The sequence below is a fragment of the Macadamia integrifolia genome, chromosome 5 (assembly GCF_013358625.1).
Source record: "Macadamia integrifolia cultivar HAES 741 chromosome 5, SCU_Mint_v3, whole genome shotgun sequence".
Taxonomy (NCBI): domain Eukaryota; kingdom Viridiplantae; phylum Streptophyta; class Magnoliopsida; order Proteales; family Proteaceae; genus Macadamia; species Macadamia integrifolia.
Window position 1 is genome coordinate 30,875,091 of NC_056561.1, and position 16,248 is coordinate 30,891,338.

General features: G+C 42.6%; 1 protein-coding gene across 3 annotated transcripts in view; it reads right to left on the reverse strand.

Moving 5' to 3' along the window:
* The window catches only part of LOC122079794 (probable pre-mRNA-splicing factor ATP-dependent RNA helicase DEAH9), a 126,237-nt gene that overhangs the window by 14,037 nt on the left and 95,952 nt on the right, over positions 1-16,248 (reverse strand). For all 3 annotated transcript variants that reach the window (XM_042646519.1, XM_042646518.1, XM_042646517.1), the window contains exons 17-21: positions 13,929-14,018; positions 13,733-13,804; positions 13,027-13,125; positions 12,843-12,929; positions 263-316 (exon numbers count right to left, since the gene is read on the reverse strand). In XM_042646519.1, the coding sequence (XP_042502453.1) occupies positions 263-316; positions 12,843-12,929; positions 13,027-13,125; positions 13,733-13,804; positions 13,929-14,018 (402 nt within the window). The remainder of the gene's footprint in view (positions 1-262; positions 317-12,842; positions 12,930-13,026; positions 13,126-13,732; positions 13,805-13,928; positions 14,019-16,248) is intronic.

The following is a 16,248-nucleotide window of genomic DNA, read 5'->3' on the forward strand; positions in this document are numbered from 1 at the left end:
GGGGGGGGGGGGGCGCTGGGGGTTTGAATTTGGGCTCCGACCAGTTCCCACCAATCAATAAGTGAATTGAAAAGGAAATATAAATGAAACTTTCTGGTGGCACAATAGACCTACACTCAATAGGAAAAGGGGAGGGGGACATAGTTGTCACGGTGTTGGAGGGAAAAATTAAGGTGGCGCCTTGACGAGAGAGAGAGAGAGAGAAAGAGTTTTTGAATAAGTTATAACGTTGAATTGAAAATGAGATAAGGTAATTACTTACTTCCAAACGACATGCATTAGCAAAAATTCCAGCAGTAACTGCCTTCCTCAGTACCTATAAGAATTGAGTGTTAGTAGTTCATACAATATCAGAATCAAACCAAAAAATAGACATAACTAGACAGTAAAGAGTATTAAATGTAAAAAAATATTGGCATCATTATTGTTATGCCCCTCGTTTTTTCATCCCCCCTTTTTTTTTTCTTTTTGTTCTTTTCTTTTTTGGTGGGGTGGGGGGGAGAGGGTTGCTGTGAATTAACAAAATTAAAGAACTTTGGAGACGTGAGCCTACATCCCCTCACATCACAAAAAATATTATTGAATAATATTTAGGCTAATGGCAGACTGAGCTTTAATCTTGAACTAGTCCCAGGAAATTAGTGCAATGAATTTTACAAGGAATTTGGATAAAATTGTCCACTGTTGATCCTGATACTTGATAGAATTACCACAAACTACCAACACAGAATGTTACTAAGAATGCAGACAAGTATTGCTGGGTCTCTTCCAAAATATAACTTTCTTATCCCTTCATTATGTCACCGATTATTTCTCTCAATTTTTGACAAGAAAAAAATTTCTGGTAAATTTAACAAATCGCAGCATGATGTAAATTACTGGAAAAAGATTCTCAGCATTGAGAGAGAGAGAGGTGTATCGGAACTTGATGGGATGACCCAATCAAAGTCCTAGAATAAAATGAATAGCTGAATGCTACTTCAGAAATCAGTCCCCCATCCATTTATCCTAAACAAAGATATGCTTAGGATAAATGCAAAATATTGTTTTGAAACATAATACATCTTAAATAAGCAGTAATTAGGTCCCCAACTATCAGGACGTTAAGTGATCAGACCCATATTCACCATATGGCAGATCAGTTATGTGGCTAAAAGCAAAAGGGAATGATTTCAATACATAGGGGGACACAAAAAATTGATTTTTTATTTGAAAATTGACATGTACCCAATCTATACCATAACCTTCCTGGTTGGATTTCCCAAGTCGTACTTCCATGGGGCACATTAGGTGGCAGTGCATAGAAGCTTCCATGGGTGGCCAAGATAGATTATTTACCGATCACATGATGGATTGGGGAATAACTGGGCATATTTTGATAATTATTTCTTTCAAACATAACCAAGAAAAGGTAATCATTAAATCATTCCATCATTTCAAAATGGTAATCCTTTATAGTGTATATATACCATACTGAATGACTATAAGTTAACCATAGTTGTTAAGGCAGTGTGAAGGGGTGCCTAAGCACTTAGGCGACCAATGTGCCCAAGTGTTATCTTTGTTTTCCCTCTTTTCTACCATTATTTGGTATGCTACATATACCTTCTACCATCAAAAATCAACATTAAGCCACTTCAAGTCATCAAAAATTAACATTAAGCCACACCTTTTTTTTTCAGCAACATTAAGCCACATCAAGTTATAAAAAATCAACATTTAGAGAAATGTTCTTGGTCTATAATAAGTTTGACTGGTCAAATGATTTTATTTTTACATGAGACTTTTTATATTAGGTAGAAAATAAAATCAGCTTTCCAACAAATCCAAGATTTCTTAAATCTAAATTGTATTGACAAAGTTATGTTCTGATCAAAACTTATTTGGGAAATTTTCTTGTACCACCCTTAAAAATATTCATAATTTCTTGTTAATCCCCAGAATTTGAAAGAAGATCTCGTATGTCCTTCACTTTCATAAGAAAATTTCTAATAAATCCATTCCGTAAGAAAAAAATCATTAAATGGTGATGTCAGCAGTTTACTATTATCTAAATTGCCAAACTATCCTTGGGTTTGGGTAAAATTACCATTATACCCTTTAATTTTAAACCCCCAAATTGGTAAAGTGCTTTGCTTTTTCTCAACCTAAACCTCCATCTAGCAATTTTTTTTTTTTTTCTTTTGAGATCTTGCTGTAAGTTCTCTTTTCCCTCTGCCTCTCTCTGCTTCTGCTTGATCCTCTCGACCTTCAAAGAATTTGGTTTTTGTTTTTTGTTCTAATAATAATTAACAAACCATTTGAAGTTACTGTTATTATAAAATTCATAGATATAGTTACTGATTTTTGTTCATCTGAATTAAACTTTCTGCATTTTAGGGTATATCAAAGCTTTCAGAAACTGGTTTCAAATTGTCCCTTCTCTCTTTCTTATGTTCCACCACTTTCTGATTGTGTTTTTCGATCTCTTAGAACTGATCAAGGTAAAGAAATGAAAGGGTTGCTACGGAAGTTCTAATCTCCCTTTTCTCTTGGATCTGTTTAATGATAGGGTTTCTATGGAAGAAGAGGATGCGGCAGCGCCCATCAGGAAGGACTTTATGGTGCTGGCAATGGAGTCTGAGGCTAGAGAAGGTGGGAGGAAGTTGGAGTTATGGCTTCGGTTGGGATTGATCATCTGTTGCTGCTGCTTAAATTATGAAAACCACAATTTTGTCATACGCAGCTCTAAATATACCACCAATGCATGGATCATCAGCACTTAATGTTAAAACTGCATAGAGAATACACAGGAGGTAACAAAGGGAGAAAAGAAAATAAAAGCAGCAGGATGTAAATCATGTAACAGGAAAAAAAAAAAAAAAAAATCGATTCACACATCTTAACAGAGAAAAAAGAAAGGAGGAGGGGGGGGGGGGGGGGACACCAGGTCATAATTTTCGTCCTTACCCCTGGGGCAGTGGAACCAGAACACCTTCAATGGAGATATTTCACTTGATAAGTCTCGATTTAAGCTGAAATTTCAGGTACTGTATTGCAACACCAATGCCTATTGAATCTAGCAAGAAAGAATCCCAGAAATCATATACAATTCATGTCCTAAGCTTCTGAAATTGAATCCAGCGGTGGTTGCCGGTTGTGGTTTTAGAATCGGATTGGGACAAAAGGTGCAGCCTCCGCAGACGCAGCCATTAGCTTTTTACTCGAACCAACCACTGCCATAGTGTCAGTTTTGTGGCAGAAATGAAACCTGTTCTCTTCTTATAAGGGAAGCGATGCTTAGGAAGAGATTCAGATTAGTGACCAGTAAGCAAGCTCTCATGCGTGAAGGTGGAGTTGCAGGGAAGCACTGTTGCTAGGGTTACATTCAAACACTTTGAAAGTTAGAGGTTAGTAGCAGGGTCAAAAAAGTCTTTTCATGTTTCAAGTTAACACCATGACTCATTAGGGGTGTGGTGGATATTTTTTACAAATCGTGGGGTTACAGGAAAGGGAAATTTACAGAGCCACCCCTTAAGACCCCCTGCTTAATACCAAATTATGTTCACACCCCCTATCGTTAATCTCTGTTACAGAATATACCTTAAATGCTAACATCAGCTGGTTCATTTTTTTCTAAATACCAAAATACCCTTCTAAAAAGTGAAGTACCTAATACACCCTCGCTTAACCCCCTAACCCCAAATCAATACTAAGCTTCTTTCATCCCCAAATCTCTGTTCTCACCGGGAAGAGCAATAGTGATTACTCTGCGTGACAGGTGTGTTCTTCTTCGCAGATACAAACCAGCAGTGAGCGGCAATGGGAGAAGGAGGTCTGCGCTACAGGTGTTTGATTCTTCGCTAAATCCTTTTTCTCAACCCTAGCCCCTCTTCTTCTCAACCCTAACCCCTGTTACCCCTCTATGCTTCTTCCCTGCAGGAGAAATAGTAGTATTTAACTAAACAAATCGTCACGAGAGACTTTCTAATTCTTAATTAGTAGTATTTAATTAAGCTCATATATGCAGCAAATGTTGCAGACAGTGACTCCCGTCACTGTGGAAGGAATCTCACTCTTCATTTGTCTTTTTCTAAGTCTCTAATGGAGGAAATTTTCAAGCACGTTTAGTTTCTATGTGTGGCTACTGGAACTACCATGGAGCTATAGCCATGGAATCCCTACTAATATTTAAAAAAATATGAAAAAATGTCCAATTGCTGACTATAAGAATCACTACCCTCATCACCATCAGGACCCATGTATGAGTATACTTCAAAAACTCTACTGAGACACTCTAGAGAGAGAGAGATGGGTAGAAGACCTTTCTGTTCAAAGGAAGCCATGAACAGAGGAGTTTGGACTGCTCAAGAAGACAAAATCCTCACAGATTACATTAGGATCCAAGGGAAGGGAAGATGGAGAGACCTTCCAGAGAAAGCAGGTTTGAATGTGACGCTATCTGGGTGGGGAGGGATGTTAGTCTGTAGGCAATAGTCATCTGTGAACTTTCACAGTTCAAACTGAGAAAGTTGCAGTCAAGATCTATTTTTAACAACCGTGCGTCAGCCGAACCAGGTGGAAGATCAAAGTGAGAAATGCAAACCTTCGGTTGGAGCACACTCAGCTATGAGAAGGGCGGCCTAGGATGGAGCATGCTTGGAGGCGATTGAGCTGTTCTCGGAGGTGATTGTGCAGTTCTCGTTGGGATGTAGAAGGGGAGAAGGGGAGAAGGGTTTTGCTCCTCTCAAACCCACGATGAAGGTGAGGGGTATTGATGGGTTATTGTAAAATAGGATGGAGACATGTGTTTTACTCAGAAGGGTTAAATGGTCATTTCGAATCCTCACATAACAGAGACTGATGGGAGGTGGTGTGAGCGTAATTCGATATTAAACAGGGGGTGTCTCTCTAATAGTGACATTCTCTAAGGTGTGGCGCTGTAAATTACCCTACAAGAAATTATGAATATATTTAGGGTGGTACAAGAAAATTTCCCAAATTATTTAAGGTGCGCGAATGTTGTTAAAAATCGCCTGAATAAATATTAAGTTATGAACATCAAAACAAAAGATTATTTTACCGCACTTTTTATTTTTAGTAATGTTTTACTATGATAAGATTTAAGGAATCTTCCGACTTGGGAAAACCCCGAGCATTTGAAAAACTCCCTTGCAACAAAAAATCTCGCTTTTGTTCTTGAGCTAGGGGGTTGACTTTTTATCCTCTTGGAATTTGATTTTTAAACTATTTTTATGGGATGCAAATAGGGGGCATTTGGTTATTTATGAATAATATCTCAAGTGATTAAAATGATTTTTCATAAATAAGTGTCAAACCAAGTGCCAGACTACCCAAACCAGCCAAAACAAGTGCCAGTTGCTAGGAACCCCTACAAAACTGCTTGGGCGCCAAGGCATCACCTTGAAGACTATGAGTTCAACCCAACATGAATGGATCATTCCAATGTTTTCAGAGGGTAAATTCATCCGAAAAAAATATATATCCTTTGGAATCAAGAATAAGGGCGGAAGTGATGAATATTTGCAATGAGTCACCAACACGTCTCACCTCTTTGCCACGCTGAAATCTCGTAATTCAAGGATGCCAATGCCTCTCCAGTGGGCTGACTTAGAACTCCATCACCTCTTTATCTCTCTTTCTCCCTCTTGATCAATCAATCCATCAAATCAAAGGGGGGAGGGATTAAGAAATGAGAACTGAACCAAAAGAAGAAAAAGGAAATAGCAAAAAAATTGATGGATCCATGCTAGCACAGACAAATAAATCTAAGTACGAAGAGGATCAATGTAATGCCCTGGCCCCATGGGCCTCAAGGCTTTATGACGTGTTGTGCCATGTTAAGACGGCTAGAGGTTTTTAACTAGTCCAGCAACTTCCCCCGAGGCGATGTGGGACTAAAGTTTGCACACTCTCACCGATCTCCCAAACCCCTTAGTATTTGTCGTCTCTTGGTGGGGACACATCACCTATCTCCCAGGCGGGTCCAGTACACTTGCATTCTTGGGTGTCACATTTTTCCCCACTTTGGATACATCGTCCCCGCTGGGTCTACTCTGATACCACCTGTAATGCCCTAGCCCCACTATCCTTGGTACAATACTGTTCTCTTCATCCTATGGGCCTCAAGGCTTTAAAACACGTTGTGCCATGTTAAGGAGACTTGAGGTTATCAACTAGCCTAGCAACCTCCCCCTAGGCGACGTGGGACTAAAGTTTGCACAGCCTCACCGATCTCCCAAACCCCCTAGTGCTTGCCATCTCTTGGTGGGGAGACCTCACCAATCTCCCACGCGGGTCTGCTACACTTGCCGTATTCTTGGTTGTCACAATCAAGATGGAGGTACAAAATAGGTTACTGCTACTGTTTCCACCTGCAATGAAAGTGGCCACTGCTACTGTTTCCACTGTCTTATTCTTCCTTCTCTTCCTCTTCTTCTTCTCCTTCTCCAACCATCAGTGGCAACTACAGTGACCGCCGCTTGCCGCTATAATTTTCTGTAGCTGTTGTTGCAATATGCTTCTTTTTATCCCATAGTGATTTCAATGGCTTCTCTGCAACTCCTCTCTTCTGCATTAGCGCACCACTTCTCAAAAGTCTCGAGGAAATCAACCAAGAAGGATTGATACAGGTCAAGAAAATTTTTTGAAAACATATATATATATATATAATTTAAGTCTTTTGTATCAGGATGTAGTGTTTTGAGAGGTCCCAACATTAATTGATGACTGCAAGAGGCAATGAATTCATCAAGGCCATATCCTTCCTCTCTCTTCTCTCAAACCTGCAATCTAAAAATGCACCAACAGATCCTTCAATTGATCTTAATTACCCACTGATTAAATAGAAAGTGATTCAATATTTTTTTTTTCGATGAATAAATAAATTCATTATAAAGGAGAAGAACTGAAGAAGAATATACAAGAGGGAAAAAAAGGGAGGGTGGGAGGGGAGACAAAGACCTAACAAGAAAGCAACCCTAGGGGTGGCCGACAAAGACAAAACTAGAGCCAGCAAAAATAAATCAAAGGGGATACATCAAAAGAGAGGGGGGGGGAAGGGGAGGGACAACCCAAAGAGGAAGAAAGGGGGATACATCAAGGGGGACGGGGGATGGTGTCAACCAACAAGCTCCAGGAAGCTATGATGTGTATATTTCTAGGGGAATTATGGTTCGGGCGGGGATGGTGGATCAGATTTTGGCAGTGACATGAAAGTAGATGGCTTTCCAAATCTTGTCTGCTGAACGAGAGTTGGAGGACCACCTACGGATGTTATGCTGCATCCAAATGTGGTTAATGGTAGCACAAAAATCAAGTTTTCCAATAGTGTCACAAATGGAGGAGCCCGTAAAGGTCATATCAATCCAGATTAATCCCTTATCAAAGGGGAGAATGGGTATTCTAGAGGGCCAACATCTAGAGATGACTCTTTTCCAAACCGAGGATGAGAGGGGGTAGGAAAAGAAAAGGTGGGTAGTGTCCTCAAGAGCTGTGAGGGCAGAGGCAATAGAAGGGGGAAACTGGAATGTGACGATATATGAGGAAGGACTGCGTAGAAAGGCAGTTGGATATAGTGCACCAAACTGTAAAACTATGGCAGGGGATATGGCCCTTAAACCAAACGATTTTGTGCCAAGGAACACATGGCCAGTGGATTTGACAAAGGACCAAGTAGAAGCAAAGGAAAAAATCCCATTGGAGGAGGGTAACCAAGTACATTTGTCGTCCCTTCCACGATGGCCTGGGGAGAGGGGAAGAGGGGGAGAGAGGACCATAAGTCGACAAGAGGAGGGGACCAACTGGTGGGAGAGGGGATAAAGGACACAGAGGCAAAATTGTGGAGGCCGGAGGAGTAAATGATCCTGGGGGTAACCAGGGAGGAGAGGATACCCAAAAGGATGCAAAGGGTCCCTCCAGAGGGAGGTGGAAAGGCCATTGCCTATGGGGAAGGTAATAGCATTGAGAGCAATGGACCGGAGGCTAGAATTTTCCTCCAGATCCAGAAGGAGGCGGAAGGGATTGGGGCAGTCCAAAGAGAGTTACTCTTGAGGGGGGAGGAGAGGACTCAGTCAACCCAAATGCTCTCTGCTTGGAGGCAACCCTCTAAATGAGCTTGATAATACCAACAGAGTTGACCTCTTTGATTTGTCTTATTCCCAAGCCTCCTTCGGATTTGGGAAGGCAGGTTTTATCCCACCAGAGAAGGCGGAGGAATTTGGAGGAATTTGAGCCTTTCCAACGGAAGGAACAGAAGAGACCTTCAATGGATTTGATTATAAAGGAAGGGAGGGAAAAAATGCCAGACTAGTAGAGGTACATAGACTAGAGAGTCGATCTAATGAGGGTAAGGCTGCCCGCATAAGAGAGAACTTTCCATTCCATACTTGAAGCCTCTTTTCTCAAGACATCCAGCATAGGGGAGCAATGATGAGCGGGGAGCCTGGAAGTGATAAGAGGAAGGCCAAGGTATTTGACTGGCAAGGAGCCCAGAGAGAAGCTAATTATCCCAAGAAGCCAGTTATCCCCAAAATGGCCAGCGAAACCCATGGAAAAAGTACACCATTTCGATAATATTTCGGTGGTTTTGAAACCACAGAAACAAAACGAGTTCTTGAACCTTACCGGGGGCTTTATTGGCATTGTGGGAGAGAATTGCCGAGATAATTTTCTCCTCAAAGGGGATAGACTGGAGGCCGGGAAGAAGGTCAACCAGGCTGAACTTATTGAGGTCTAGAGGGAGAGGGGGGAGGTAGAGAGGGAGGTAGACAAAAGAGCTCATGGAAATGAGAAACTTTCGGATTTAATGTCCTCAAGATGAAGAATTTCAGCCCCCCAGAAGGGGAGATAAGCTTGGGTATGGAATTGAAATTGTTTCTAGCTTTGAGGGACCGGTCGAAAAATGCCGTGTTATAGTCACCTAGGTCCAGCCATTGGCTACAAGCCTTCCGAAGAAGAAATCTCTCTTGTTGGCCAAGAAGCAAAGATCTTTTCTTCCTCGGCAAGTCTCATGTTGAGGATCTCGGATTGTATTCTGGATTGGATGGGGAGGAGCTTGTCTCAGCAAGAGGAGATATAGGAGGAGATGTTGCCAAAGGAGGAGGAATTCCATAGCTTGAGGGCAACTTTGACATTCTTAAGCTTTTTGGTGAAGGCAATAAGAAAAGAGAAAGATTGATGCACAGGAATAGACCAAGCATCCCGAACAATGGGAAGGAAGTCCTGGTGAAGAGCCCACATGTCAAAGAACTTAAAGGGCTTGGGGCCGAAAGACAAGAAGGGGAGGACATGGGTAGAGATGGGGCTATGATCAGAGATCCTAGGGAGATCAAAACAGGCATGGGAAGAGGGCAATGAGTCGAGCCAGACCTCATTTACAAGGGCCATGTCAAGCTTCCAAGCAACACAAAGGTTTCCCGATCTCCTATTGTGCCAGGAGAAATTAACATTCGACCATCAAAGGTCACTCAAAATAAGGTCATCAATGAATTTATTGAAGGAATTAACGGCCAAAGCGTCTATGGATTGTCCCTATACTTTTCATGGCTAAAACATATAACATTTGAAATCACCTGCTACCCCCATGGGGAGAAGCCGGTGAAAAGGGCAAAGGCCTGTAGCTCAGACTAAAGAGGGAACCTATGGGAGGCGAGATTGTGAGCATAGATGGCTAAAAAGAAGCAAACACCAGCACTCAAAGGATGGTAAATGGAAAGATGGATGGCTTGGGTACAGAAGGAGAGGGTAGGGATATCGAGGAAGGGTTCTAGACGATCCAAATCCTACCATTGGGGTTGTGAAGGTAGTTAGCTAGGAACGACTATGAAGGAGCTATTGAGGAAACAATTCTAGGGGCATTTACCTTAAGAACTCGAGTTTTAAAGAGGTAGCAAAAATTGGTGCAAGAGGAATGAATACGGGATCAGCTTGCTTGGATGAGTTGAGACCTTGAGCATTCCAGATGGTCCAAGGGATCCTTTGGAGAAAGGGAGAAGGGGAGACGGGAGAGGCATCAGGAGCTCCGAGGAGCAGGGGGCTTAGGATGGGTAGGACCAGACATGGGGGGAGGTCTTCGGCGGTAGTCAATGATGGGAGACTGAGTAGCAGGGGTGGGTGGCAAGGTTTTGGGTCTGGTGGAGGACCTAACAGTAGGGGAATGGTTCTTTTTCTTTGAGAGCTTAGGACCAGGACCAAAGGATGGAGGCTCAAGGAGGGGTGAGGGGGGAGGAGTAGTGAGGCTAGACCCAAAGGAGGTAGAGGGGCAGGTAATAGAGGTGAGGGAAGTAGAGGCATTCTAGTGGTGGGTTCGGCTAGCATAGGGGGCCAAAGGGCCAGCAGGGACCGGGGAGTTGGGGACTATATGGCAAGGAGGACACCAATAATTGAGGGGATAACCTGAGAACCAATGGCAGGGACCAGTGAGAGGGGTGCAGTAGGCACTTGTGCCGGGCAGAGGGTAGTGTTTGGGCCTTCTAAGGCTAGCGAATTACAGAGGACAACTCCAGGCATAAGGGAGGCGCCAGAAGTTGGGACAAAGCCAGAAGTTGTACGCGAGGGAGGTGTTGATGGCAGAGGAGCAACAAAGCCAATCAGAGTGCCAGAGCAAACTGTAGGAACATATCGAGTCTTTAATAGAGTAGTAGGGAAGACTTGGTGCTAGAGTTGTTGGCGAGGAGGGCAAGGGCAGACCTGGTGCCTTCAACAGAGCAAGCTGCGCCAAAGGAAGAAGTGTTATGCATGGGAGAGGCAACTGTAGGGCCTTCCAAGGCCAAAACAGCGAGAGGAGCATCTGTAGAGGAAGTCATGTGCGTAGTCTCATGTCCAGAACTAGCATCGGGGGAAATGGGAGCAGTCTCAAGACCACCTGAAAGGATGGCAGCAACAGAGGTTGCGGGGGGCAAAAGAGGCCAGGATGGGGCGTCGGGAAAGAAGGAATGTGAAACAAGGGTAAGGCTGTCTGGTGTGATAGCCGGGTGGGAGGAGATTGGCGGGTCAGGCAGGAAGGTGTTGCCCAGTGGCGGGTTTGGGTAGCAGGATGGGTTATAAAGGTTTGATGGGTGGAGCGGGTCGTCTAAAGGAAACTTTGAAAATGTATAGTGGAGCTGGACCGGAATGAACTGGTTGAAGGGCCAAAAGTGGGGGTCAGATCGAACCGGAATGGAGGGATTGGAGTTGAACTGGTTTATAGAATTGGACGAGGATAAGGAGGATGGCATAGGTGAAGGAATCGTAGAAGGGAGAGGGAGGAGAGGAGGGAGCAAGGTTGTAGAGGAGAGGCCAAAAGGGATCGAAGCAGAGGTGAGATGGTTGTCAGCCAGGCCAGCGACAGAAGGAGGGAAAACGTCTATCAGAGGGAAAGGTGTAAAGTTTCAGAGGGATATGAGGTAGGAATAAAGCAGGGAGCGAGAGCCAATAATCAAGCTGTCAGGGCATCATCACCATCGTCAGAATCAGAGCACGTGAGGAGCGAGAACTTGTTCTGACCGCTGGGTAAAGGATCTGCTATCTGACCATCAGTCTTTGGACTAGGATCACCGACAGTAGGGTTTGCATCAAAGGCCACCACCTCAAATCTGTGATTCCAGCCTCGTTTTCTTCTTTGAGGCTCACGGATAAGGATGAAGGCCTTGTCAGTACTGCCAGCAACATCAGGCGATTTAGAATGAGGATTTCCATGATTTACATCAGCATCAGCAGTACTACACATATTTCTTTTGGTGCAGAGAGCGGTGGAATGGCCAAAGCACTTGCAGGCGCCACAGAGCGGCGGGATCCATTCGTATTTAACCTCTTGATCAAAGAAGTAACCCTATCCATCCAGAATAGTGACTGATGATGGAAGAACTTGGTCAACCTTGACTTCGATGCGAATCCCAGCAAAGGAGATCCTGTCCATGGTCTTCGTTCTCTTATCAAAGTAAAGAGGCTTTCCAATGATGGACCCGATGAGACTAAGCCCTTTGGCCCACTAGAAGTGCAATGAAAAATTGGGGAAAACAACCCAGAGGGGGATGGGGGAGGGTTCCGATCAGCTGAAGGAGGTATATTCATCCCATTGGTGCAGGAAAATGGGTTTCTTCCCCACATACCAGGGGCTACCATCAAAGGCTGCAGATTTTTCCACAGAATCAGAGAAGTTGAAGAGAATGATACCGGCGTCCAGCACTAAGGTGGCAATAGAACCCGAGGGTCTCCATTGATGGAGGGAGGACTTAACAATAGAGAAGGGGGGCGGCTGCCCAGAAAGGAACCCACAAGACAGAACTTCAACTTAAGAATCTCGGGTTTGAGAAGGCTAGGAGGGCAGAGACCAACAGGATGGATTTGCGAGAGGAAGGAGGGTGAAAGAAGAGGGTAGGCCTGCAGTGGGAGGGAGGGAGGAGAAGGAAGGAGAAGAAGAGACTACGGAGTTTCAAGGGTGAAGACAAGGGAAGAGAGAGGTGGGGGGAGCAAGGGCGGAGTGGCTGAAGGATCAGGAGTCACGCTGTCGGGGGTGCGAGGGGGAAGGAGGCATGGGGTCAGGTCAGGCAGGGGGAAGAGGGGGGCTTGAATTCACACTTGAGATCTCATTGATGTCCTATTCATTAATCATTATTGAGTGATTCAAGATTTTAATTGAACTCAATAGAGATAAACCAAAATATAGAATTGGAGCTCATAGTCTTCTTGAAATAGACTTCTGGATGTGCAGGAAGTCATTATGCATAAACATCGGAAGTCCGGAACCCAAGCTTACTACTGAAAGTAAACAAAAATTTTAAAATTCCTAACTGTAAGTGAACCCAACAAAATAACAATATGGCCAACGATATTACTCTACAAAAAGGGAAGGAATATATTACCTCTGTGTCCCTATCACATGCTTTTAATACTATGCCTAGCCTTTGTGCTACCCTGCGGAGTTGCCCTCTAATTTCAATAACCTTCTTCTGCATTGACATTACTTCAATGTTAGCATCAGATAGAGTGCCAGAAATAGACATTTCTAATAATTTTATTAAACCAACAGAAATCATAAAAATTTACCATTGCTTGATAATTGATACAGTTTTTATGACACCACTGAGAAGATTTACCAGCCTGAAGAAACCCTTTATATACATTCAGGTATGTCACAAGATCACCCTGCATATCATATATCAGTCAGGGGCAGGGGATCAAAATGAAAACATGAACCGGAAAGAGAGGGAGAAGAATGATGCTGACCATTCTTCTGAGATTGAAAGGGCACTAATATTTTCTCATCTTATTTCTTATAGATAAATAAATTGGACTACAACTAACTTATCAATACAAACTTCCAGTGCAAATAGTTATTGAGTTCTAACCGGTCAACAGAATGGATAATGTCCCAACAGAATTTAACAATATTCTAAACCATGGAGGAAAAACCCAAAAGAGTACTGCCTATTCTACTCCCAATTTCTGGAGCCACATCAAAGTTAGCAAGTTATCATGTCTAACAACACCAATGTATACTACTCCCATATGCGTACCTAATGCATGAGGCTCCAGCCACTGTGGGGTCAAGGGAAGGTCATAATTTACGCAGCCTTACCCCCAGTTCTAAGAGAGGCTGTTTCCGGACTCGAACCCGCAACAAACTAGGTAGCAATGGGCCAACCTTACCATTGGACCGAGGTCAGCCCTCTCATAGCTAAACTGAGATATGGTACTTTTATTTAAAAAAATGTTGGTTGGTCCAGATCAGTAGGGATTTAAGATAAACAACCTCAGCAGCAGCAAATCGCAGTTTGGCTTCATCCAACTCCTTATGTGCTCCCCTAATAGAAACCCAGATAGACTGCAAAATGGGCAACAAAACTATCAACTTTATCTTGACAAAGTAACAGATTATGCTTGCTAAAAATTTGATACAATGTAAGAAATTGGTGAAATATTGCAAAAAGAAACATGGCACACTTCACCTGAACAGACAGAATTGCTGCAATGGTGATAATTTCCTCTGAACATCCCAGTTGGTTTGCAGATAAAATCATTTTTGAGATCATTGGATCCTAAGACAATTTGAGTCATTAAATACAATGCAATTCAGTTCTTTTTAGGACTGAAAAATCTCCAGAGAACTAGAAATTGAACATGCATCAATCAAGCATCATATACGTGAGCAGGTACTATGACAGAATTACAGGGAAACAATTCCCCTGATAGCAGCCACATTCATTTAGATGAAAGAGATACTGTATCAAAAAATAGACTTGATGGAATTAAAAGGAGAAAGTAACATATTTGGAAAACTAAGTTCACTTAAAACAAATCTGTATAATAAATGGGAATGGATACCATTTAGGAGTTCATGCTTGTTATGGATGAGTTGACTAAAAACATTCAAGGAGAAGTTCCATTGTGTATGCTTCATGAGAACGATATTGTTTTATTGCACAACACAAAATCAGGACTCAATACTAAACCGGAGCGACGGAGATCATCCTTGGAATCAAGAAGCCTTAAGATAAGTAGATCGAATTCGGAGTATGTGATGTGTAACTTTGGTCACTCTACGATGGATAATGATGCGGTGGCTATTGAAAGAAGAGATATAATGCAAAGTGACTATTTCAGATATTTGGGATCTATCATTAATAAAGAAGATGACATAAAGGATGGTGTCATATAGGATTAAAGTGGGATGGATGGAGTGGAGGGGTGCGTCTGGAGTTTTGTGCGATAGACGTGTCTTTGTAAAATTTATAGGAAAATTCTATCGGACAATTGTGCAACCGGCTATGATGTATGGGTTGGAATCTTGGGCCATTAAAAATCAGCATATTGATAAACTAGGTGTAGCGGAAATGAGAAAGCTAAGATGGATGTGCGGGAAACCTAGGAGGATTAAGATAGGAATGAACATCTTAGGGCGGATCGGGAGTTTCGCCAATTCTTTTAACTCCTACTTTTCTTTTTCCTTTTTTTTGCTTAAATCCATGTAGCCGACCCCATTAAGTTGGGTTAAGGTTTTATGTTGTAGTTGTTGTTGTTGTCGTTGTTGTTGTTGTTGTTGTTGTTGGAGACCATTTAGGCATTACTTAGTACACAGTTGACACATCATCTTTAAGATGAGCATATGCATACAATTAAGCCATACCCATTTGGAACAGCTTAGCTTGTATATTGTGGAAATTGAACGGCATGATTTATTAGCTAAATGAGTACACCCCATGAACATGTTCGGCTGTTCCTAAATTCCCTGTTTAAACATCTCATGAACTCAAGTTCCGCAAAACAACAAGCTGAAGCTAGTCTAACCAGCTTCGCCCGAAAGTGAGATTTTGTCTTTCACCTCTACGACCGATCTTATTTCTAGTAGTTCAATATTTGTCTAGCACCAAACTTATCAACAATTTGTAACCATTATGCCCATACCTAAATTTCAGTCTAATTTCAACTTTTGATCTTAGGTAGCATGCCGAAGATGGAAACCACAGGTAACCTATGGCATGCTACGGCCCACTGCTTAGAAGTAAAGAACAACCCTTCATGTCAGTGTAGGCAATGTCAAGAGACTTGGAGGAGATTCATACCAGATAAGTCTTGGTAGTAAGTGTACATAGCCCTACAGACGTACCTCACATGCATATATCACATTACTGCATTATCATACCCAGACTTCTGTAGAAGCCACTCTCCACCTAGGCAAAGGCACTGAAGAAAATAGGCAAAACTGGTACAACAGGGTCCAACCGGTCAATCACCACTAGTGGAACAGACGGTGACATCAACCCGTGGTGTTGTATTGCCAGAATAGATTAATTGTCTGTGGAGCCTAATACCTCGCACCAGCGTACTCCGAATGCCTTCCCAAGGTTGATTCACCACTTCTAATGGATAATTGACTTATATGTCATGAGAAGGGGCCCACATGGGTCAACTAATGAGTTAAACCATTTCATGGAAAAAGAGTTATTTAGACAAACATGCCTTAGTAGGTAACCCATATATATAATGTCTAACCTTAGTTCATTTGTCATTCACCAAAACAAGAAAAGAAGGAAGAAAGAGCTTAAAAGTTGGGCTGTTGAGGACCTCCTACTATCTACACACCACAACCAAGGTAGATGATCTCTCGATATCTATATCTCTCTATCTCCTCTAATTTCACTTTTGGCAAAGACCTAGGCTAGGGCTTGGATGGATTCAGCTGAAACCAACATGTTGGTTAAAGCTTCTTGTAAGAAGACCCTCCTATGCTTGCATGTTTCCTTTTCATGCTTCCCAAACATGGGAGCG